The sequence below is a fragment of the Pomacea canaliculata genome, linkage group LG5, assembly GCF_003073045.1.
Source record: "Pomacea canaliculata isolate SZHN2017 linkage group LG5, ASM307304v1, whole genome shotgun sequence".
NCBI classification, from domain to species: Eukaryota; Metazoa; Mollusca; class Gastropoda; order Architaenioglossa; family Ampullariidae; genus Pomacea; species Pomacea canaliculata.
Window position 1 is genome coordinate 7,513,418 of NC_037594.1, and position 19,422 is coordinate 7,532,839.

The 19,422-nt window shown below is 42.7% G+C and overlaps 2 protein-coding genes across 6 annotated transcripts; both read right to left on the minus strand.

Moving 5' to 3' along the window:
• Positions 1 to 1,409: 1,409 nt before the first annotated feature.
• LOC112564768 (protein fem-1 homolog C-like) lies at positions 1,410 to 8,304 on the minus strand. 4 transcript variants are annotated; one of them, XM_025239828.1, is made up of 4 exons: positions 8,183 to 8,304; positions 7,943 to 8,056; positions 5,450 to 7,798; positions 1,410 to 5,013 (listed from the first exon to the last, which is right to left on the minus strand). In XM_025239828.1, the coding sequence occupies exons 3-4, from the start codon at positions 6,244 to 6,246 to the stop codon at positions 2,982 to 2,984; spliced, it is 2,829 nt and encodes a 942-aa protein (XP_025095613.1). In that variant the 5' UTR covers positions 6,247 to 7,798; positions 7,943 to 8,056; positions 8,183 to 8,304; the 3' UTR covers positions 1,410 to 2,981. The 4 variants fall into 4 exon arrangements, with proteins under 4 accessions (XP_025095613.1, XP_025095614.1, XP_025095615.1 ...); XM_025239829.1 differs by having other exon boundaries at positions 7,943 to 8,052; positions 8,183 to 8,220; XM_025239830.1 differs by lacking the exon at positions 5,450 to 7,798 and having other exon boundaries at positions 8,183 to 8,298.
• Positions 8,305 to 9,342: 1,038 nt separating this feature from the next.
• Positions 9,343 to 18,635, minus strand: LOC112565057 (spermine oxidase-like). Of its 2 annotated transcripts, none has more exons than XM_025240302.1 (9): positions 18,461 to 18,635; positions 16,073 to 16,399; positions 15,252 to 15,344; positions 14,424 to 14,721; positions 13,685 to 14,276; positions 13,329 to 13,528; positions 12,977 to 13,085; positions 11,337 to 11,576; positions 9,343 to 9,492 (listed from the first exon to the last, which is right to left on the minus strand). In XM_025240302.1, the coding sequence occupies exons 2-8, from the start codon at positions 16,239 to 16,241 to the stop codon at positions 11,403 to 11,405; spliced, it is 1,635 nt and encodes a 544-aa protein (XP_025096087.1). In that variant the 5' UTR covers positions 16,242 to 16,399; positions 18,461 to 18,635; the 3' UTR covers positions 9,343 to 9,492; positions 11,337 to 11,402. The 2 variants fall into 2 exon arrangements, with proteins under 2 accessions (XP_025096087.1, XP_025096088.1); XM_025240303.1 differs by lacking the exon at positions 18,461 to 18,635 and adding an exon at positions 16,910 to 17,468 and having other exon boundaries at positions 9,343 to 9,487; positions 11,332 to 11,576.
• Positions 18,636 to 19,422: the final 787 nt, after the last annotated feature.

A 19,422-nucleotide genomic window follows, 5' to 3' on the forward strand; every position in this document is an offset into this window, starting at 1 on the left:
AAGTTAATGCTCCTGAATTGACCAAATCATGTATTCATTTTTCTCAGTATTACAATGTATTCTAATGCTGAATCTGAATGCATCATTAATGATCTTATGATTTTTTTTTCTTGAATCTTGCTCTGTGTACCTCTATGCATGAATGCTAGAATGAAAGAGATTGTTTCTAGTCAAATGCACAGAATGTATCAGGTTCACAAATTGCCCTTGAAACAAAGCTTCCACAGTCTAGCAATGTTGTGAGGCTTTTGTGAGAAGGTTGGGAAAGAGGTAGGAAAGGATGATTTTTACTGATGAACATAGTGATTGTGAATTTTTATTCTTTTTTTTTTCTTTTCATTGCCAACATTTATAAGACAAGGTTGTGATTGTATTTATTTAACCTATTGATTTTTTTTTAATGCATTTCAGTCCGCTGGCAAAGATCAGCAGATTTGACTAAAGTTTTCTTGTTGATGCATGGTTTCTGGCTCCGATTTAAAAATAAAAAAACTTGCATTTTATGTAATAAAGTGTGACTCTGGTACTTTGACTATGCCCCTTTTTTTTAACAATAAATTTAGAAATGTCCTTATTTCTAACGGAGATAAATACACTGCTATTCCATACCTGTATAGATAGATACTTAAGAAAATGATAAAACTATTGGCAAAAATGCAATGTAGCTGTTCCATTGGTGCCCATGACAGAGGGGGTGACATAACACGCTATCCACTCAGGTCACTCGGAGGGTTTAAAGCAAAGCAGAGGATCTGATGTCAGACAATTTCCATCACCTTGCCATTTCCATCATGGTGGTGCCAAGAGAAAGGCTATACTGCAAATGCTCTTAAATATCCTACACTTGATGCTTAAACTGAAAAAATCCACCAGCAGAGTTACCTGATTTTTTCAAGAGGGGAAAGGTAGCAGCCTTCGTAATCAGAAACGTACATGTATGTTTAATAGATAAAGCACATAAAGAATTCTAACTTTAAAAATCAATGGAAAAGAAAGTGGAGAACCTGACATCAGCAGAAAGGTCTATTGAGGCAGCCCGGTGGCACAACAGTTAGCGCCTGTCACCAATACACTGAGGATCAGCTGCCAGGGTCAGATCTCATCTCAAGCACGCTGTTCTTTCTCTGCATGTGGTATCTGTTTACAGGCCTGGATGCTTTCCTGTGATATAGCCCCACCACCCCTCCTACTCTGCCTATCTCTGCATCATTTTGTTCAAAATAACTTATTTAGGCCATTTTGCTTCCAACTTTTGAAAAAAGAAGTTTGATTACCTAAACTGTTACTTTTAAGTTGTATATTTGCAGTATAGAAAATTATTGACAAAGTATCTCAAAAAGCAATGGCCTGGCGTGCATGCACATGCTTGCAGTGATAAACCAATGTTTGGACAACTGACAATAAAGGAATTGAATCAATAATTTTTATTCAAACTGGAACATCACCAAATGAACATGCCAAAATGACTAGTACTGATGAGGGCCCTTAATTTCTAATGTTCACTCACAAAAATGCCTAGATTAAAAGAATATTTGTCTACATCTTCATACAGCTGTCTGAAAGCATTAACTGGTGCCCCAGCGATCGATACAATCTGGCAAGACTTTATGTTCTCCATAAGTCACTCAAATCATGGTGAACAGACTTCCTGACAAATATACACTGTCTTTTCTTTTTAAAAAAAATTTCTTTTAAAGTTTAAATCACACTTTTCTTTGCAACACCATAGGTAGATATTTCATTGCCTTTTCCTTGTACAAACCTTTATTATTCCTCTAAGACAGCTAAGACATGTAGCCCTAACTGCCGGCATCAAGACAAACTTCAAGCCTAGTTGGGTAGTGATAGCAACGAGTGTGTGTCCTTCACTAATGCATGTAGATCCCCTCGACCTTGTAATATTGTTTACTCCTCCTCATTAACAACATGCAGTTTACATTTCTCACATCTAGAAAAAAAAATGCCTGCATTTCGGCAATCTAACCTGGTAGGAATGCATACTTTCATCAATGATAGTGTCTTTTGCCTCTCCTTTTCCAGATGAGAAACATTTGCTGCATTTGAAGACGTTCTCACTCACTGAAAACATGGGTGCACATCTGGTCAGTAGGTAGTGAACATTTAGGCCATAAGATGGTAACAAGCCACACAACCAAGGTTCAAACAACCAGTCCATGGGTGGATGCTGATGATTATACACGAAACATGCCACTAACAATTAATTGTGCTACATCCTCAACCAATAATGCACATTTGTATGCATTAATTTTTTATCATCTCAATAATTCACCACTCTATAAATGGCAGAAATAATTACATGTGCATAAATATGCTGCCTAATTATCACAGGCTCAAAAACCAAAAGCAACTCTTTTGATACGTTGACTCCCAAATTACACCTGCAGCAAAGTCAAACTTGGATATGATTTGTGACAATTTTATCTTAATTCTACTATCACTCACCTAACTTTTCTTTCTTGTTCCTTGACTGCCTAAGGTTTAACATGGACAACATTTGTTTTAATGGAGCTAGAATATCACGTCCTAGAACAGTGTGTGTAGCCTTATGTTTTATGTGCTCTACCCACTCTACACCACAACACTACATATATTGTCCTACACTACATAAATTGTCCTAAAAATGCACCATTAGCAAAACTCTTCAGCCACAAAAAATTTAACTGCACTCATTACTAATTTAAAATCATGTACTTTTAAATGCTGCAAAGTAAAACCAAGAGGCTATGTGACCACTAGGCAGACTAAAATTTAATATCTGTGTGCACAGACTAGCACACACTTACGCATGCATGCACTTATGCAAAAAAGGTTTTCAATCAGTAATCTACTGCTGATCTTTATAGAGTGCATTTCATTGAAACATTTAAAGTGTAGTGCATAAATAGTATTCTTATTATTACATAAGTGAAGTATGATGATTTAAAATACCTAATTAGAAAGTGACAAAAATTACAAGTACTTTAATGCATGCCTACAAATTTCTCAAGCGTGGCTGGCAACATGCCTTTGTACAAAATTCTATGTTTACAAATGACCTGTGCAGCCAGACATTGCAAGTTAACATGATCCAAGACTGAGAAACTGCGAGATTCTTTCAGAAATTGCACCACAGGCAAATGCCCTGCACGATCTGCATGAGCACCGTGCTTCAAAAGGCAAAGAATCAGGGACTCTCGTTTTTCATTGGTTAACAAGACATTGTGCATGCTATTTTCTTGCCGCAGGCAGCACAGGAGTGGTGTCTGTCCAGCTTTTGTCAAGGCATCAGCATCTGCTCCGCACTCCAGGAGAATTTTAACAACAGGAAGTGGCTTGAGGCAGAAGTCTGGTGTAAGATTTGTTTTGCCCACACTGAGAGCCAGATGCAGTAATGTTTCACCCGCTTGGGTCCTGGCATCTATTTTCAGCAACTGATATACCAGTGTGCAGAAATAGTGCTTGACATCATCATTCACATCTGGCTGGGCTGAGAAGAGGAAAATGAGATGAATTGACAACTGCATAAGCAAACAAAAGTCCTCGATGTTCCCTTCCCTGTGCTTACCACAAGCACAGACAGAATAGCCAGGACATGTGTCAATACTCGCACTCCCACTGTTTTGGTGTGCTTGGGTGATGCAGCTGGCTGGCTCCTTTTGCAACATCTTAATTCTGGTTTGTGCAGCCTGGATATGATGGATTAGCTCTTCCAAGGTGTCTACTAAATCACAGCAGCGTAACTTTTCACAGCTCCCTTCCTCTGTCTCATCCACGTGCATCTCCCAGAAAAGCTTCACAAGGGCCTGTACAGTGAACACTAATTCATGATTCAAAGGGTCACTGCAACCTGTGAAACGAAGGTGGTATGCATATTTCCACAGGTCCACACATCTTTGGAACCGACGGCTGTCAGCATACACTGCCCCACGATACATTACCCCAAAACTCGTATCTTTGTGGTTCTTGCCAAGAATTCGTTCTCGAATCAACAAAGCCTGCATATACACATTGTCTGGGTCACAACCTGCTTCCTTTAAGTCCTCCTGTGTGGTTACTTCCTTGACAAAATCATATGCAGCAATTCTTTCCCGCTTAAGAGTTTTGATGAAGTGGCCTTTGGTGCCAATTTCACGCAGGTTTATTGCCTTCTGCCACAAGGCCATGGCCCGTGCAATGTCATGCCGCTCATCTACATAACTGGCTCCCAGAAGTTCATATGCATGAATTACATCCACCAATGATGGCCTTGTAGATTCTATGAGGTATTCCACTATATCTTCGTAGCCTCGCAAAGCTGCAGTCTGCAAAGCATTATCATTATAGTCATTCTTGGCATTGTAGTCTGACCCATACTCAACAAGAAGCTTCACAGTGTCCAGACGGTCTTCTCGTATGGCATAATGCAGGGCCAGATTGTTGGATTTGTCTCTATCGTTGACCCTTGCACCATGCTTAATCAAGAATTCACAGAGCTCAGGGCTCTGCACAGAATTTATCAGGCAGGTTCCACCATTCATGTTGGGTAAATGAATGTCGGCTCCTGCCTCCACCAGCCGCTTGACCACCTCAATGTTTGTCATGTAGCATGCTGATCGCACAGGCGTGGAGCCCGTATCAGACTGGCTGTTCAGGTCAGCACCATGCTTGATCAGTGACTCAACAACATCAATGTGATCTGCCACTGCAGCACACCATAGAGGTGTCACCATGTGTCTTGAGCCATCACCAGACACCTCGTACACACCCTTCTGTTCAAGGTCGGCACCGCACTCATCCAACAGGTAATTGACCATGTCCACATGCCCCATTTGACAGCAGGTGAACAACATCGAGTTGGTGTTGTAGCGAAAGGTGGCCAGTTGACGGCGCTGTGCAAGACTTAGACGCTTCATGACGAATCGCATTTTCTCTAGTTTGTTATTACGGATGCACTGCTGCAGCAAAGACATGAACCATGCAACTTGTCGGTCAGCCAGCAGGTCATTTGATTCCATTCTTTTCTTCCTAACTTCCCTGCAGACAAACATCGGCAAATCAGTTTAAGAAAGAATTTATAAAACAAAAATATTTAAAGAAAAGAGAAAGCAATGTCTGTGAAAGAAACACAAACTGCAGCAGCTGCAACCTTTGCAAAATAAACCAGTCATTTTTAAACTTTGACTCAAAAACACAAAAAAACTGCCTTCTGATAGGGTATGAGCGACCAACATTAAATGATTAGGAATAAATAAATTCAAAAGCTTGTAGCTGATCAAATGCTCCAAAGAATCTTATGAAATTGCTCTGAAGTTGTCATCCACATGCTTTAAAAAAGCATGCAGTTTTGTCGTTTTTATTATTGCTGTATGCCTCTGAAGATGGGACAGAAAAATGGCAAACCCCTGTCAATAACAAGTTATATTAACATGATGTGAACACAGCCATTGCCTGTTTGAAAAATATGCATTACCTCTCTTTAGTTTGGCCATCTTCACTACTGCCACCATTGGTCAGTCTCAATACCGCCAGTCCTGCTGTCTCTACCACTACTCTTCTCTTAATTATGGATTGTGAGTTCATCTCAGCACTCCTAGCACTGGCCCACCTGGTCCTTCTGCTGGACTGACTTCCTGTTCCAGTTACATCTTCTGCATTAGCAGATTTACATCTCACAGTAGACACTGTCACAGGCTCCTTATATACTTGTCGATTTTTCTTCTCATTTGATTGCTTCCCAGAAGGGATTTCAATGGATGAGAAACCAGTTTCTTGTTGAATAAAAGTTAGAGAAGACTTGCTCCTTTTTGGGCGCCTCAAGACCTCTGTTCTTCCTGAAAAAGTTCTGCGTGAAGATGATGTTATTGGATGGTCAGTCCAGGCTCCCGGTTCTACTTGTCTTGTTCTGGCCTCATGTTCAGCTGATCTGACTGTATGTAAAGCAGACAGACGTGGTTCTGGTCTTCTTATATGTGGTCTTTCTAGTGATTTTTCCTCAGTTTCTTTATCATAAGCTCCACGCAACTCAGCAGATCGTCCATAAGTAGTTTCACTGCTCACAGGTCTGACCCTTGCTGCTCCAGAATACTCTGTTCTCATATCACAATGACCAGCATTAGTATGGGCACGACTCCTCCCAGTGCGGACATGCATGTATGCTGGACTAACTTTAAGTAGCAAGCTATCTGAAGTTTCCACTACTGGAAGGTTAAAGCTTGCCTTGACTTTACATGCACTGCCTTTAAGACGAGGTATTTTTAATGCACTCATTCTGGTTGATAATATTTTTCCATACAGCTTATGATTTCCTAAGCTTTGGATGTCATACTTGGAACATAAAACCAATGAAGGAACCCTCTTAAGACATCAAGAACTTCTTTTCACAACAGTCACATGACGCAAGCTGGGTTGGTTCACCCATATCACTCAGCATGACACTGTCTAAAACCATCCTTCAGAGACCTTGATACCCAGGTGGACAGGAAAAAAACTAGCTTGCAAATGTAATGGCATGGACTGGCAGTTCCATGCAGCACCAGAAGACCACTGCTTAACACTAACAGGCCTAAGTGGCAAGCTTTGTCAGCTACTCCATCTATCCAGTTGGTACCAGTTGGTCAAGGAATCAATGAATGAAAGAATGCATTTCTTAGGACTTTGTGATTTTACCCTACAATTCCTAATGCAGAAGCATCACATTTGCACTGAAAGTTCATGTTTTGTCTAAACACAAACCATCAGTTCACTCACCACACTGAGTAACTGACACTTTGCACGGGATTTGGGCAGAATAATCCCAGATTTCACAGCTTTTTAACAGCCAAGAGTGCCAGGAAAAAATGAGTTCTCTAATGCACCCATTTAGTGAAACAATCAATATTTATAAAGCACCTAAACTGAAGCATCATCTCTAAAAAAGATAATTTAACTTTCCGTCTACATTCTGACTGCTGAACACATCACAAGAGACCTGGTTATAAGGAAATCCAATTTTCAAGTTCTTTCTCCTTCCATATTTTATATGGGCCTATAATGTTGAACAAATTTACTGACATGTGGCAACGTACACCTTAGGTCCGTCCTTTTGATGGGACAGAAAATTATCACAGCACAGTTCTGACAACCCAGGTACCTTGATACCACTGTAACTGTAGTACTCCATATTTTCCTCTGATGAAAGCATGCTTAATGCTTGTGTGGATTTGAGTGTCTAAAGACCTCTCTCTTGTGCCAGAATATTTATAGGACAAGGGTAGAGCCCTCAGGAAGAGTACTTCACTTTTTTAAACCATGGAGAACCTAAATTATTGGCTGGTCTCTGCACTGTATCTTTGTTTACTGACAAGCAGTGTTGTTGCTATGAGCTGAGGAACGATCTAATTAAAAATCTTGCTAAATTACTGTTACACACTCTATCAAAGCCACCATCCTAAAGCACGCGCGAATGCTTGGTAGCTGATAAATCTTGCAGACGCAGAGGGCCTTCAACATCTACCTGATCTGGTTTCATTCAAAATTTACTGCACTGTGAGTAAGAGTACAGCTTATTAGCTACATGAAACTGGAAGCCTCCAGTATTTATTTATTTATTTATTTTTTTAATCTCCCCATAGGAAAATGAGAGGACACACAGAAAGAGAAAAAATCCAGCATGAGTGAAGCTTAGACTGGATCAATTCTCTGTTGTAAGTGTAAAGCTTTCTCGGGCAGTTTTGATTCGTCATCGTTAAAAAATGCTGATTTTCTCCTGTACAGCCGTGCTTGTTGACAGCAGTGAGGTCTTTGGCTTGTAAAGATGCTGGATGTGCAGTTTGAACTAGTACTGAAAGAAAATTATTAATGCCTAAGTAGCAATGGTGTGATATATTCATAAACACGTGTAAATCATCCTAAATACTAATGCTGGTAAACTCCTTAAAAAGAATATAAATTTCTATGTATATAGGTATTATAATTATACACTTACATCGCTATGCAATATGAAGAACAACTCCTGTCGTGCAATCGGCTTATTTCTCGCTCTCAGCCATAATTTGATGAACGGCAACTCCGATGACGAAGTTGAGACTTATCTCCCTTTCTCAAAAACAACAACAACAACAACAACAATCGGTCTGAGAGACGACAGGACGAAGAGTACGATACAATTTTATTTATCCACAAGGGTGATTCAGGATAGTGCTCGTACTAGATATAAGACACTTACATCGCTCTGCAAAATGAAGAACACCTCCTGTCGTGCAATCGGCTTATTTCTCGCTCTCAGCCATAATTTGATGAACGGCAACTCCGATGACAAAATGGAGACTTATCTCCCCTCCTAAAAGATGATCAGAGATACGACAGGGTACACTACAATTTTATTTATCCACAAGGGTGATTCAGGATAGTGCGCTTACTAGATAAGACACACATATTCCGTAAAACAGTAGATACAGTTGTGAAGCTGATATCACAATGCGAGCTTCGTAGTGTCAGCGTTTATTAAATCTATCTCAGATATTGAGTGATTAGCTAGACCGCTTGCACCATCGGGTTGAAATGCGTTCTTTCGAACGTCAATTTTCCGCAACTTACCATGACATTTACTGGATTTTTTTTTCTTTTTTTGTTTTTGGCATTCTGCTCTTCCGAGGAAGTATTACAACTAAAATTCAAAACTTAAATAAAATTTGCGCTCTAAGAGACATTGTTGTGGGTATATACCTATATGATCATTTTTATCAGTTGTATGATGTACTTTTGCGTCCTTAGATTCTTTTAAAACAACATAATCTAGCAGTATATGACATTTAGGACGTATAATGTACACTATGCATCACATGTAGATTTTCTCAGTGTATGAGCAAATACCGTAAATTTTGGACTAAAAGCTGCGACTTCCCCCCACACACAGCTGCGGCTTAAACAGCGATGCGATTTAATTGCGGATTTTTCATATTTCGATTCATTGTTTAACTGTTAGCGAAACACACGCGAAGGCCGTCCACACTGGCCGCGTCGTGTGGCGGTTTCCGAGGTCACAGCAGCTAGGTAATCCGCGATGACGTCACGGGGCTCCTATAGCCCACGTACGTGCTGCTGGGTGCTGAAAACTCAGAAGCCACGGACAGGTCCGTGACAACATCATATACATTGAAGTGTATATATATATAGTGGGTGGGGTGAGCACGTGTGTTATGGAATCACGTGGCTCGTTTTTCATACAACCCGTGGGTTTACACTTGTATTTATCGGTATTCCTCCAACGTGAGCAGCCATTGACATTACCACACACACACAAGCTCTCACACTGAGGCAGTAAAATACACGTTCAGGTAAGCATGTTCATTGCCTCTGGCAAAATATGGGAAAACAAACAGCAGCCACTTGTGTATATTTTTATTTAAAATAATAATATTTACATGTTTGAAATTGTAAAGATTCACTATTCTTTGACAACTCAGGGTGAGCAATGAATGGTCGATTGAGTGATTTACATGGACAGATTCGATCGCTGAAGGTTTGTTCTTTTCGCAGTGGCGTAGGAAGATGTTAGGCGTTGGGGGGGCAAACTCCCTGCTGACAGTGAACGGCGTTCGCACTCGCACATTACGTAAAAAAGGATTGGGGGTGGGGGGTACTGCACGCACGCACGTACACAGTGGTAGCATCACAACACGCTGCTTTATTGTTAAAAGGCAAGGCAGCATTAAATAAGAAAAAACAAATTAAAGAAATGTGAAAAACGTTATAATCATATAAATCATATTAATCAAGGTTGGCAAGTCAGTGTGCCAAAAAAACTGCGTCTTCGGTTATTTCTATTAATGAACTCCATTGCAATCTCGTCCAGATTAAGCAGATCAACCCTCTCTTTAAATACATGCATAATGAGACAGTTATTCAAGCGCGTTTGTGTCATGGAACTTCTCAGGTATGTTTTTGTTTGTTTTAAGGCAGAAAAACTGCGTGGAAAAACAAAGTAAAGATTAATTAAGCCTACTCATCCAACGGCTCGTGACATGCTTTGTTCTATCTCACAACAAACGCGGGGAAAATACGCTGGTTGCTGGAACCCTCTTCTAGACACCACGTACGCCAGTTCCAGCGACAGTACACACAGCACGTGGCAAACCCCCGACTACTCCCAGAGACGGGCACAGGTCTCTCCACCACCGCAAAAACTCCTCTTCCAGCCCGCCGTCCTCCCAGTCCTGTGTGGCAGGTTTCTATAGGCTTCGAGAAACCTCCAGAACCTTTCCCTACCCACAGGGACCAGCGTCCGCGAGATAATCCACGTTACAAAGAGACACAGCCCTATACCTGAACTTGGTGTCCGCACACCCTGGGAAAATAGCCCCATCCACCCCAAAGAGAATCAAAGAGACCAGAGAGGAAGGGACGCAAGGCTACCCTATAATTAAGGGCCATAAACTGGCCAGACCACCGTGGCCAGGGGACGAAACTAGGGTGGGAATGGCCGCAGGACCAGCCCCTTCCTCGCTCCGCTACCCGACGGTGCTGAGCCAGCGATGCGACACGTTCTATGGCCATCTACCAAAACACGGACACATATAGACAAACCAAACAGTATAACACAGATAACTTATGTTGAGTACCAGCCACAGTCGTTGATGATAAAAGAGTGCCCTTGTGTAGTTTTAGAAATGTTACTTATGCACTTCCCCCTGAGTCGTAGATAGCAATAATACCAGTCTCTCTGTCTCTAAAGAAAACTACCAATATAGGGACTCAGAGTCTTTGCCGCTTTTGGCTTCTCGTGTGTCCGCACCTTTACTAAGGTGTTTCGCTAGCTTTTCACAAAGTGTAAGGGTTCCTGTCTGATTGGCAAGACTGGGGTATTGGTATGCAACAATTCGTTACTGGCTTTCTGTGTTCCCGATGGCCAGTGCGGCCCCTTTTGGTTGTAAGCGATAGCAGATAATTTTAGGGTGACAGCGAGTGGGTGGGGGATGTTTTATGTTGGTCAAACGAAAACCGCCAAAGAAAAGGCGTCGCATTATGGGGGAGGGGGGAGGGGGGAGGGAGACGACACTCGATGTACCGATGTACTGTCCGCCTGCTTTCTTCGCTCAGGCTTCAACACAGCCTGCAATTAGCATGGCAAACAATACCAACGGACTGTCCCCGATCTGATCGTCAGAGGTGTTAGAGCCTCCACTTGCCTCAGGGCCCGCTTTTGTGACGGTGATGACCGTCTCCTCTCTACGTTCCCCTACCTTTCTTCAGTTCTTTGCTCTTTGTGAGAATTACGTCTCAAATATTGGGGGGGCAAAAGGATATTCCTGCCCCCCCTGTATTTTCCTTGGGGGGGCGGCTGCCCCCGCTGCCCCCCTGGTTCCTACGCCACTGTTTCGGTCTGTTTTGTTAAGTCCTCATTAGTATTGATGACATAATATCGGTGATTAACAAAAGACACGCGTTCAGGCCACGTGGGCAATCACAGTTGCTTTTCGTGATGGAGCAGCTGGCTGCTGTTGGCTTTGTACGTGACGCAGTATGGCGCGCGCAGCCTGTTGACCGGATTCAATGGCTCCATGCACGGTCGAGAAGTAATACTGGCTGCAGGCTTCGCCGGCCAACAGCACCACAGGGTTCTGTAGCACAAAAAACAGAGAATGCTATAATATTGTTAAGCATATGTGAAGCAGCTTTTGACAAGAAGTCAAAATGTTCTGATGCATCTCTCGAATAGAGAATGAATGGTCTATCATGTGATTAATTAAATAGCAGTCTTTTGCGATGCAAGGAAAAAAATCACGTTAAACTTGATTGATAACAGATGTTTGCATAAATTAGCAAGTAGTTTGAAAAAGAAATATAAGAGATCAAGGTGCAGAGTTCTTATGGTAGGAGAGGATGGTTGGATTTTAAAAATCGGAAGCCAGATGTTGATGTGCAATTTTCACTAAAGTTTGTCTACCTAATGACAACACCAGCGTGACATTATACGGTGAGATCATTCAAATGTCGACTGTACAGTGGAACCTCGGTTAACGAACTTAATCCGTTCTGGAAAGCTGTTCGTTAACCGAAATGTTCGTTATCCGAAACAATTTTTTCCATAAGAAATAAAGGAAATAGATTTAATTGGTTCCCAGCCCCTGTTGACTCGCTATTTGAAAGTTACAGGCTGTATATATATATAGGTATTTGTTTTAATGAGAACAGTTATAATGCAATATAAATGGAGTTAAATAAACATAAAAACATTAACGAAAGCATTTAAACAGAAAACTTGCCGTTTTGACGGCGTGGTTGGAAACAGGTGTGGGGAGGAAGGGGTGGAATTACTGCTTTGAATCCCCTCTCCATGAGCACGTGACATTATAAAATCGGGGAGACTTCCATTTTCTGTAGCTTTGAGGTTGAAGAAAAAAACTTGTCCAGTGTCTGCTTCTTCTGCCTTTTTTGTAAAACTCTTCGGTAAGACGACATCACATATCCGACAGACGCATGCCACCTTCATACTTTGAAATCATTTCCTTTTTCAATTCATTTGTTGGCCGCTTCCTTGTCATTACCTCACTACTATTAATTGCTCTTAATCTTCTTTGGAGCCATGATTGAGGATTATCTTATTAAAATAAAGCACAACAATCACTAAATAAGAAGGATGCGCACAGGTAAGGAACGACTGATCGTAACTGTCTCGAGCGCGAATGATGACATGCTGGTCGGTCACGTGTGGTTCACGTGGCTGTTCGTTATCCGAAATTTTGTTCGCTATCGGAGACAAATTTTTAACGAAATTTTTGTTCGTTATCCGAAATTTTGTTCGCTATCCGAGACAAATTTTTAGCGAAATTTTTGTTCGTTAACCGAAAAATTCGCTATCCGAGGCGTTCGCTAACCGAGGTTCCACTGTACATGTAAAGCCCCATTGGGTTGTTTCCACTGATAGTCGCATCATTTGTGTAGACTATGCACTATAGTTATAAATGCACGTAGACGTGCGAAGTGATTTGTATATGAATCTAATATTTTAAACATTTACCTCAGGTGTCGGCACCGGCTGTCGAAGTGTGTCATGCAGGTTGATGTCAACCCCGGCCGCCAGGTAGCTGTAGGAGCCACGAGTGAATGGATTGCTCTTCCATGTTGATCTGCACGACAGGTGTACAGACATTAGTGGATTGTTGTGATTACATCCCTGCCACACGTGCTGCACGTCTCACCTGACTGCTCGGTTATGTCAGCCACACACAGCCATGCATTTTGTCTCTCTCTCTGATTTTTTTAAAGTAGCGCCTCTCTCTCTCTCAACATGTACACATATAAACACGCGCGCACGCACTTTCTCCCTCTATTTCTCACCCCCTCCCATCTTAGCAATGCTTGATTCCTACCGAAGTATTTTTTTGGGCGGCGGGATGGCTGTGTTGTTAGTGAAGATAACCAGCAGCTCGTGCAGCACTTCTTGGATCTCCTTCTCTGGCAGCTGCTCCATGATCTCGGCCTCCTCTCCCGCCAGCCACGTGAGCATCATGCCCTCGTGTGATGCTATCCGCTCGAAGCCCTGCAGGTTGTCATACCAGTTACCTCCCTTCTGCAAAAGCAAAATGTTAGCTCTCATCAAGTATCCTGGTATTTACCTGATGTGGGTGTCAAATCGTATAATCTGGTGGTTAGTTTCGTTTTTCATTTTAATCTAAATTAGCCTAACGCTCGTGTACTACACGTCACGCACAGTTAATGGTCTTACCGAAGTTCTCAAAGAGGTCTTCGAGGAAGACAGCTTAGGAGGAAATCCCTTCAACCACAAGAACTGAATGCCCTCCAAGTTTGAGCCGAAGATTTTCTCCAGACTGTCCCACACCAGAAACACCTTGGCCACAAGACCGAAGCCAACGCCGTGGATGGCTTTCCTGTGTTCCTCCGGCAACGGCGGCACGAAAAAGGATTCCTCGTTTTCCCTCAGGAATCCGATGGATGCGGTCACGATGACATGATCCGCCAGGATGACATCCCCATTTTGGCAGACGACTTTGACACGCCGTTGGTTGGCTGGCTCCACTTCTGTCTCCTGAATCTCCTCTGCACATTGCTGGACCTTTAACCCCGGTGATCCGTTTTTGTCCGTATTGGGATGCCATGACACCGTCCTGACTGGCGTACTCAAGCGAAGGCTTCCCGGACGAAGGGACTCCTGAAGGAAACGGTTAAACACCTCCATGAGACCAGAAGCGGTCAATGTGAGGCCGAAGCCCTCCAGGTAACGGTACTTGCCATACCCTTCCAACGAAATGTCTTCGAATCTGGCACCGTTATCTGCGTACTGCCAAGCCTCAATCCACCTGCAAGTACGTAAACAGACGTAAACTCGAAGGAAGAACTCTGGCATGCACTTGTACGCACACACAATTTAATTAAAAGACAAGAAGAAAGGAAAAGATAAATATGGGATGGGGGTGTCTTGGAGAAAAAAGCGGAACAAGGGTTACCTAAAAACAGCGTCCTTTACATCTGGGTCAACACTGACAGTTGACGATGACATGAACTTAGCATGCGCCTCTTCAAGAAAACTTTGAAAATTCTTGTGCACATTTTCCTGGCGTGCATCGCAGTCCCTGTCATTGTATATACTGTCGGCTAAATTATGCGTGAGTTCGTTAGCATCTTCCAGTAAAGGGACCAGGCAGTCTTGATCCACTTGCTGGCCAGCGGACGTGAAGAACAAGTGATCCTTGTAATCGAGGGCCGACGAGTCGGATGTTCTGTTTGCCTGGTACAGACTCCTGTCTGCGGACAGAATAGAAATGAATATAAATCGGTTAACAGTTGACATTTCGTATGACGAAGTGCACAAGTCGTCTGTCTGCAATGTGTGGTATAGATGGCATGGGTGTGAACAGAATATTAAACATTGTCTACACTGTTAATAGTTCATGTTTAATATGTGTGTCACGGCGTCTGGCCTGCAGTGTGGGCGGATTATCAACAAGTGTTAGTTTTATAATAGTTTTGTCTTTTGGCGGAAAACAATCACAATTTTTAACAGCAAGGAAATGTATCGTTAAAGACACGGCCGAACCCACCGACATTCACACTAAATCGCGTACTTGTGGGGAAAACCACGCGCGCGCACGCATATATACACACAAGCGCGTATTTACAGCCAGTGGAATTTCATCCACAAAGACTTGGACAGAACGAAATATGTTCTCCAGTGAAACAAGTTTGCAGAGTGTGGGAAGATGAGGGTAAAAGCTTACTCCTTCTCCCCTCCTCCACGAAAGAGCACAAAGGGAGATCACTTGTGAGGAACTTACCCATCAGACAGCCGTACTTTTTCGCCAAGTCGTACAGATGGTTTCCTTTCTCTCCGTGGATAAACTGCGCTCCCAACTCGACAAAGCCTCCATCTTTCATAAAAAGAAACGAAACGTTTTCATTCAAAAATTCAAATTAACCTCAGACACAGACAAAACTACAAACAACGTGAGAAACAATTCATTTTCAAATATCAAACTATAAACCTTAAACACAGAAAATATTGTGGTTTAAACTCAGCTGACTAAGTTTTTTTATTTCTTAATCAATTCCCATTGAGTGATCTATTCCTGATTTAGGCAAACAGTCAGAGGCCCTTCACAGACACATAAAAAGAATGGGCCCAGACGCACGACCCATTGGGAAAATGTTCTTAAAATAAAAACTAGTCTAGCTGACTGTAAATTATATGGCATGCACTTAGTGATATGCTGAGCTCTGATAGTAGATGCATATGATGCTGACAGAATTTATGTTCATGTGAGGCTTGTTTCAGGTCAGACTTAATCAGAACACTTAAAACAATGGCAGTCTAAAAGAGTTTATAAATGAACTAGTTTCTTTTCATTGTATGTTGCCTTTTGGATACTTACGAAAGGAGCTAGACACTTTCAGGGACCACTTGCACTGATAATCATGTATTTGCGATTATTTTCCGGCATGTTAAGAAGTATTTAATAGGCACAGACGACTCTTTGTCGGATGAGATGGAGATAACCTCTCGCCAAGGGCAAACATCAAGCAGGAGAAGCGCAAAGGGAGAGAAGCAGAGATACGAGAATGCAATGAGTTGTTCGCTATAAGCCTCCAAGTGACTCACCAAAAGCGACAGTCTTTACCCGACCTCCGGCTCTCTCCTGGGCTTCGAGTACGACCACATCCTCCACACCACCTTCTCTGAGGGCTGCTGCAGCCGCCACACCAGCAAAACCGGCGCCAACGACTACTACACGTGTCTGACTTGCCGCGTCTTGAGCTTTATCAGACATTGATGCTGCTGACTCTTGTCGACCTGTACGATGTCAAAGGGAGGGTGCCTGCGGGCTGGGGTGGTCAGGCAATGTTTTCTATTGAAACAGTGGGGTCACACAAAGTGGTAGTCAGTTCACCTGATAGAAACAGGGTACCAGCAGTGCTAGGAGTGTACCTGCGGGAAAAAGACAGAGCACACTTGTTGTGATTGTCAATAAATGTGCAGATATTGATGTAATTGTTATACAAGAAAAATACGAAAATATTTAATAAAGCTCTTTGCACTAACGCACTGCTGTGCACATCACAAAAAAACGAATGGAAAATGATTAATAAATATCGCCGATATATGAAGTGCAGCGACATAATGAAACAGGCCGAGGCAATGGTAATCGTCTTTGATCTCGACTAAAAAGTAAGACTGAAGTCACATGAGCCGAACACGAAAATTTCTTCCTCACTCTACCGCAAGGTACAGATGGCCGGCCTTGCGACCAGACGGTGACACTGTACAATGCCGTATGATTGCGATCAGAAGAAAAAATTTCTACGAATATAAACTGAAAACAAGTTGACCAGTCAACGCCTGCTGCCCTCCTTTACGAACTTTGAAGTTTGCTGGGAGAGAATGAGCTTGAGAGAGAAAGAGAGAATGCGTGGCCATTCACCTGCACCTTCATCATACCTGTCTCTGCAGCAGTCGACTAATTGTTCTCCTGAGCCGTGGATGCGAACCCGAGCTGGGTGAGCAGAAAAGTGTTTCGGCAAGGAGGTGAGATGACATTAAATGCGAGAGTTCGCCGCGCCTCACTGCGCACAGGGTGGCCAGTGTTTCGACTGTTCAGACTGGATTATTATTATGCAAGGGAAAGCCATTGTCGAGCCTTGACTGGTGTGTTCACGAGGACGGTCACTGGTATAAACTCACTTATTGTTCTGTTACGCAAAGGGCGGCTGCTGTCGGTGGTGCCACGAACTAACCCTTGGTGACATGATGGGATGACACATCCATACGACCAACAGCCACGCAGGTGTTCCACAATTAAGGTTATTAGTCGATCGGCGAACACGTACACCGACTGTGACACCAGCTCAACTATTAGCTCCGATGGTTAGAGGTAAATAAAAGACGCTAACGATGTAAAGATTTATCTGACATTTTGACAGGTCATTAAAAGCAGCAGGCAGCTTGAGAAATTATACGAGCAGACCTGTTCCATATGTATACCTCTCCCTTAGTCTGACACACCCTCACCTCACCTTCACCCCACCCACCCCACACAGACACAGTTTTCGTAGACGTGCAGCATGTGTGTCTGTGTGTCTGTGTTCCGGGGTCGGAGGAGAGATAGAGTTTATGGACAACAAGTTTTCGTAGACGTGCAGGATGAGGGTGAGTGAGTGTTGTGATGGAAGTGTGTCAAATGGAGGGTTGAGGAAGGGGCTTGAAGATGTGCTGAGTATGATGATGACGAAAGTATGTTTATATTCGACTACAGCAAAAGCACAGACAGTGAGCCAAAGGATCCCAGCCCGAAAGTTTGTTGATTGTTTTATTTAGTAGGAAAGTGCTTCCACCTTGAGGTGATTTCGCACTATAAGAGAAAGGGGGAGAGAATGAGACCACCCGACGCGCAGCCCTGCGGACAGGTGTTACATACACAGGGTGTCTGAACCCCGAGTTTCTCATTGCGTTGGTGACAAGCGAGTGTTTTAATCACTACACACAAAGCCACAAAAGCCAGAACTACACTCATAAAGCGAGAAGAAATGTTGCTCGGGGGCAAACCAAGGGCTTGTCTCCGAAGTTTCGAGGCGGTGTGCAGACCCAGCAAACACTGTTACTATACACTTGTGCAACTTTGTAGCTACAACCCCAGGGTTAGAGTCACATATGTAGTGTCTGGACACCGCATTATAACTTTTCCTTGGGTTCTCCATTTTACCCCCGGACAACGACTTACTCTCGCTTCTTAACTACAACCCCAGGTCAATTTCTGGACCAAACATGAGTTCACAGTAGGAATGATACCTCCGGACAATCCAACCAACTTAACAAAACTTTGATTATTTCCATAATTAATCTTAGTGATCTTACAATAACAGAATATACCGTATAAAACTCATAAGCAGAATAAAACATTCAAAACACGAAAAGTACAAACACAGAATAAAACTTCGTCAAGGCTGACAACATCTAATTCAAGGTATAAAGCTGACTCTTGACAACACTCACCAGCGATGTCGGTGCAGGAAATCCGAATTATAATCAGAGTCCAAACACTCAGCAGAGGCTAAGACAGTTCAAGTAGGAATGTCGAGCTGCGACTGTCGAGACGACTGTCACCTCTCCACCCAGATCACGTCCTGTTCATGTCCTCACACACCCATCCCACTTGATCCCATGCTCCCCCACAACCCCGCTCCCTCCCATCACAGATCACAGCCAATCGACAGCCTTGAGTAATTATCAGCAATTGTGGTCAAAGTTGAACTCAGTACGGCCATACGGTCCTTTCATTTCGACCGTTAGGTGTGGGAGGACTGAGAAGAGACAGCAGATAAGTAGTTATAAGTAGGCCATAGCTGAAGGGCATTGCAAATGAAGTATTCAGAGTACACTAAGGTGTGTCTTTTGACTGCCCTTGATAACCAACGATGATGTAGTATCAGTACCATTTTTTTTTTATTTTTTTTTGCTTGTTATATATATATATCTTGGTTGACGAGGTTCTGCAATTAAAGCCGAATAAAATACAATTAATTGCTGAACAATACCGTTATTTAATTGCATATGTGGCCCTATGCTTCTCGAGGTGCAACAAGGAATAAACTACTACTACAATGACATTTGGTTGTCTCTGGTCATCACCTTGGTAGTATCATCTGGTGTCAGTCAGAAGAATGTCATACTGCACTGTACTGCACTGTACTGCACTGAAGTGTACCTCATGGACTTTGTACAGGAAGAGACAGGAAAATCAGCATTCAACTTCCTGTTTCGCTGCTCTCTATCAGAATAAAATACTATGTTTAAGTAACCCTGCATATCGTGTAGGTGACCTCGTCTCACACTTCTTTCTATTGCTATGAAAATACTGCAATACTGAACAAATAATCTAAAGAAGTACTGAGTGGGCGTAGGCCGGAAAATCATCCACTTAGTTCCTAAGTTCTCTACTTTAAGCTGTGTTTGCT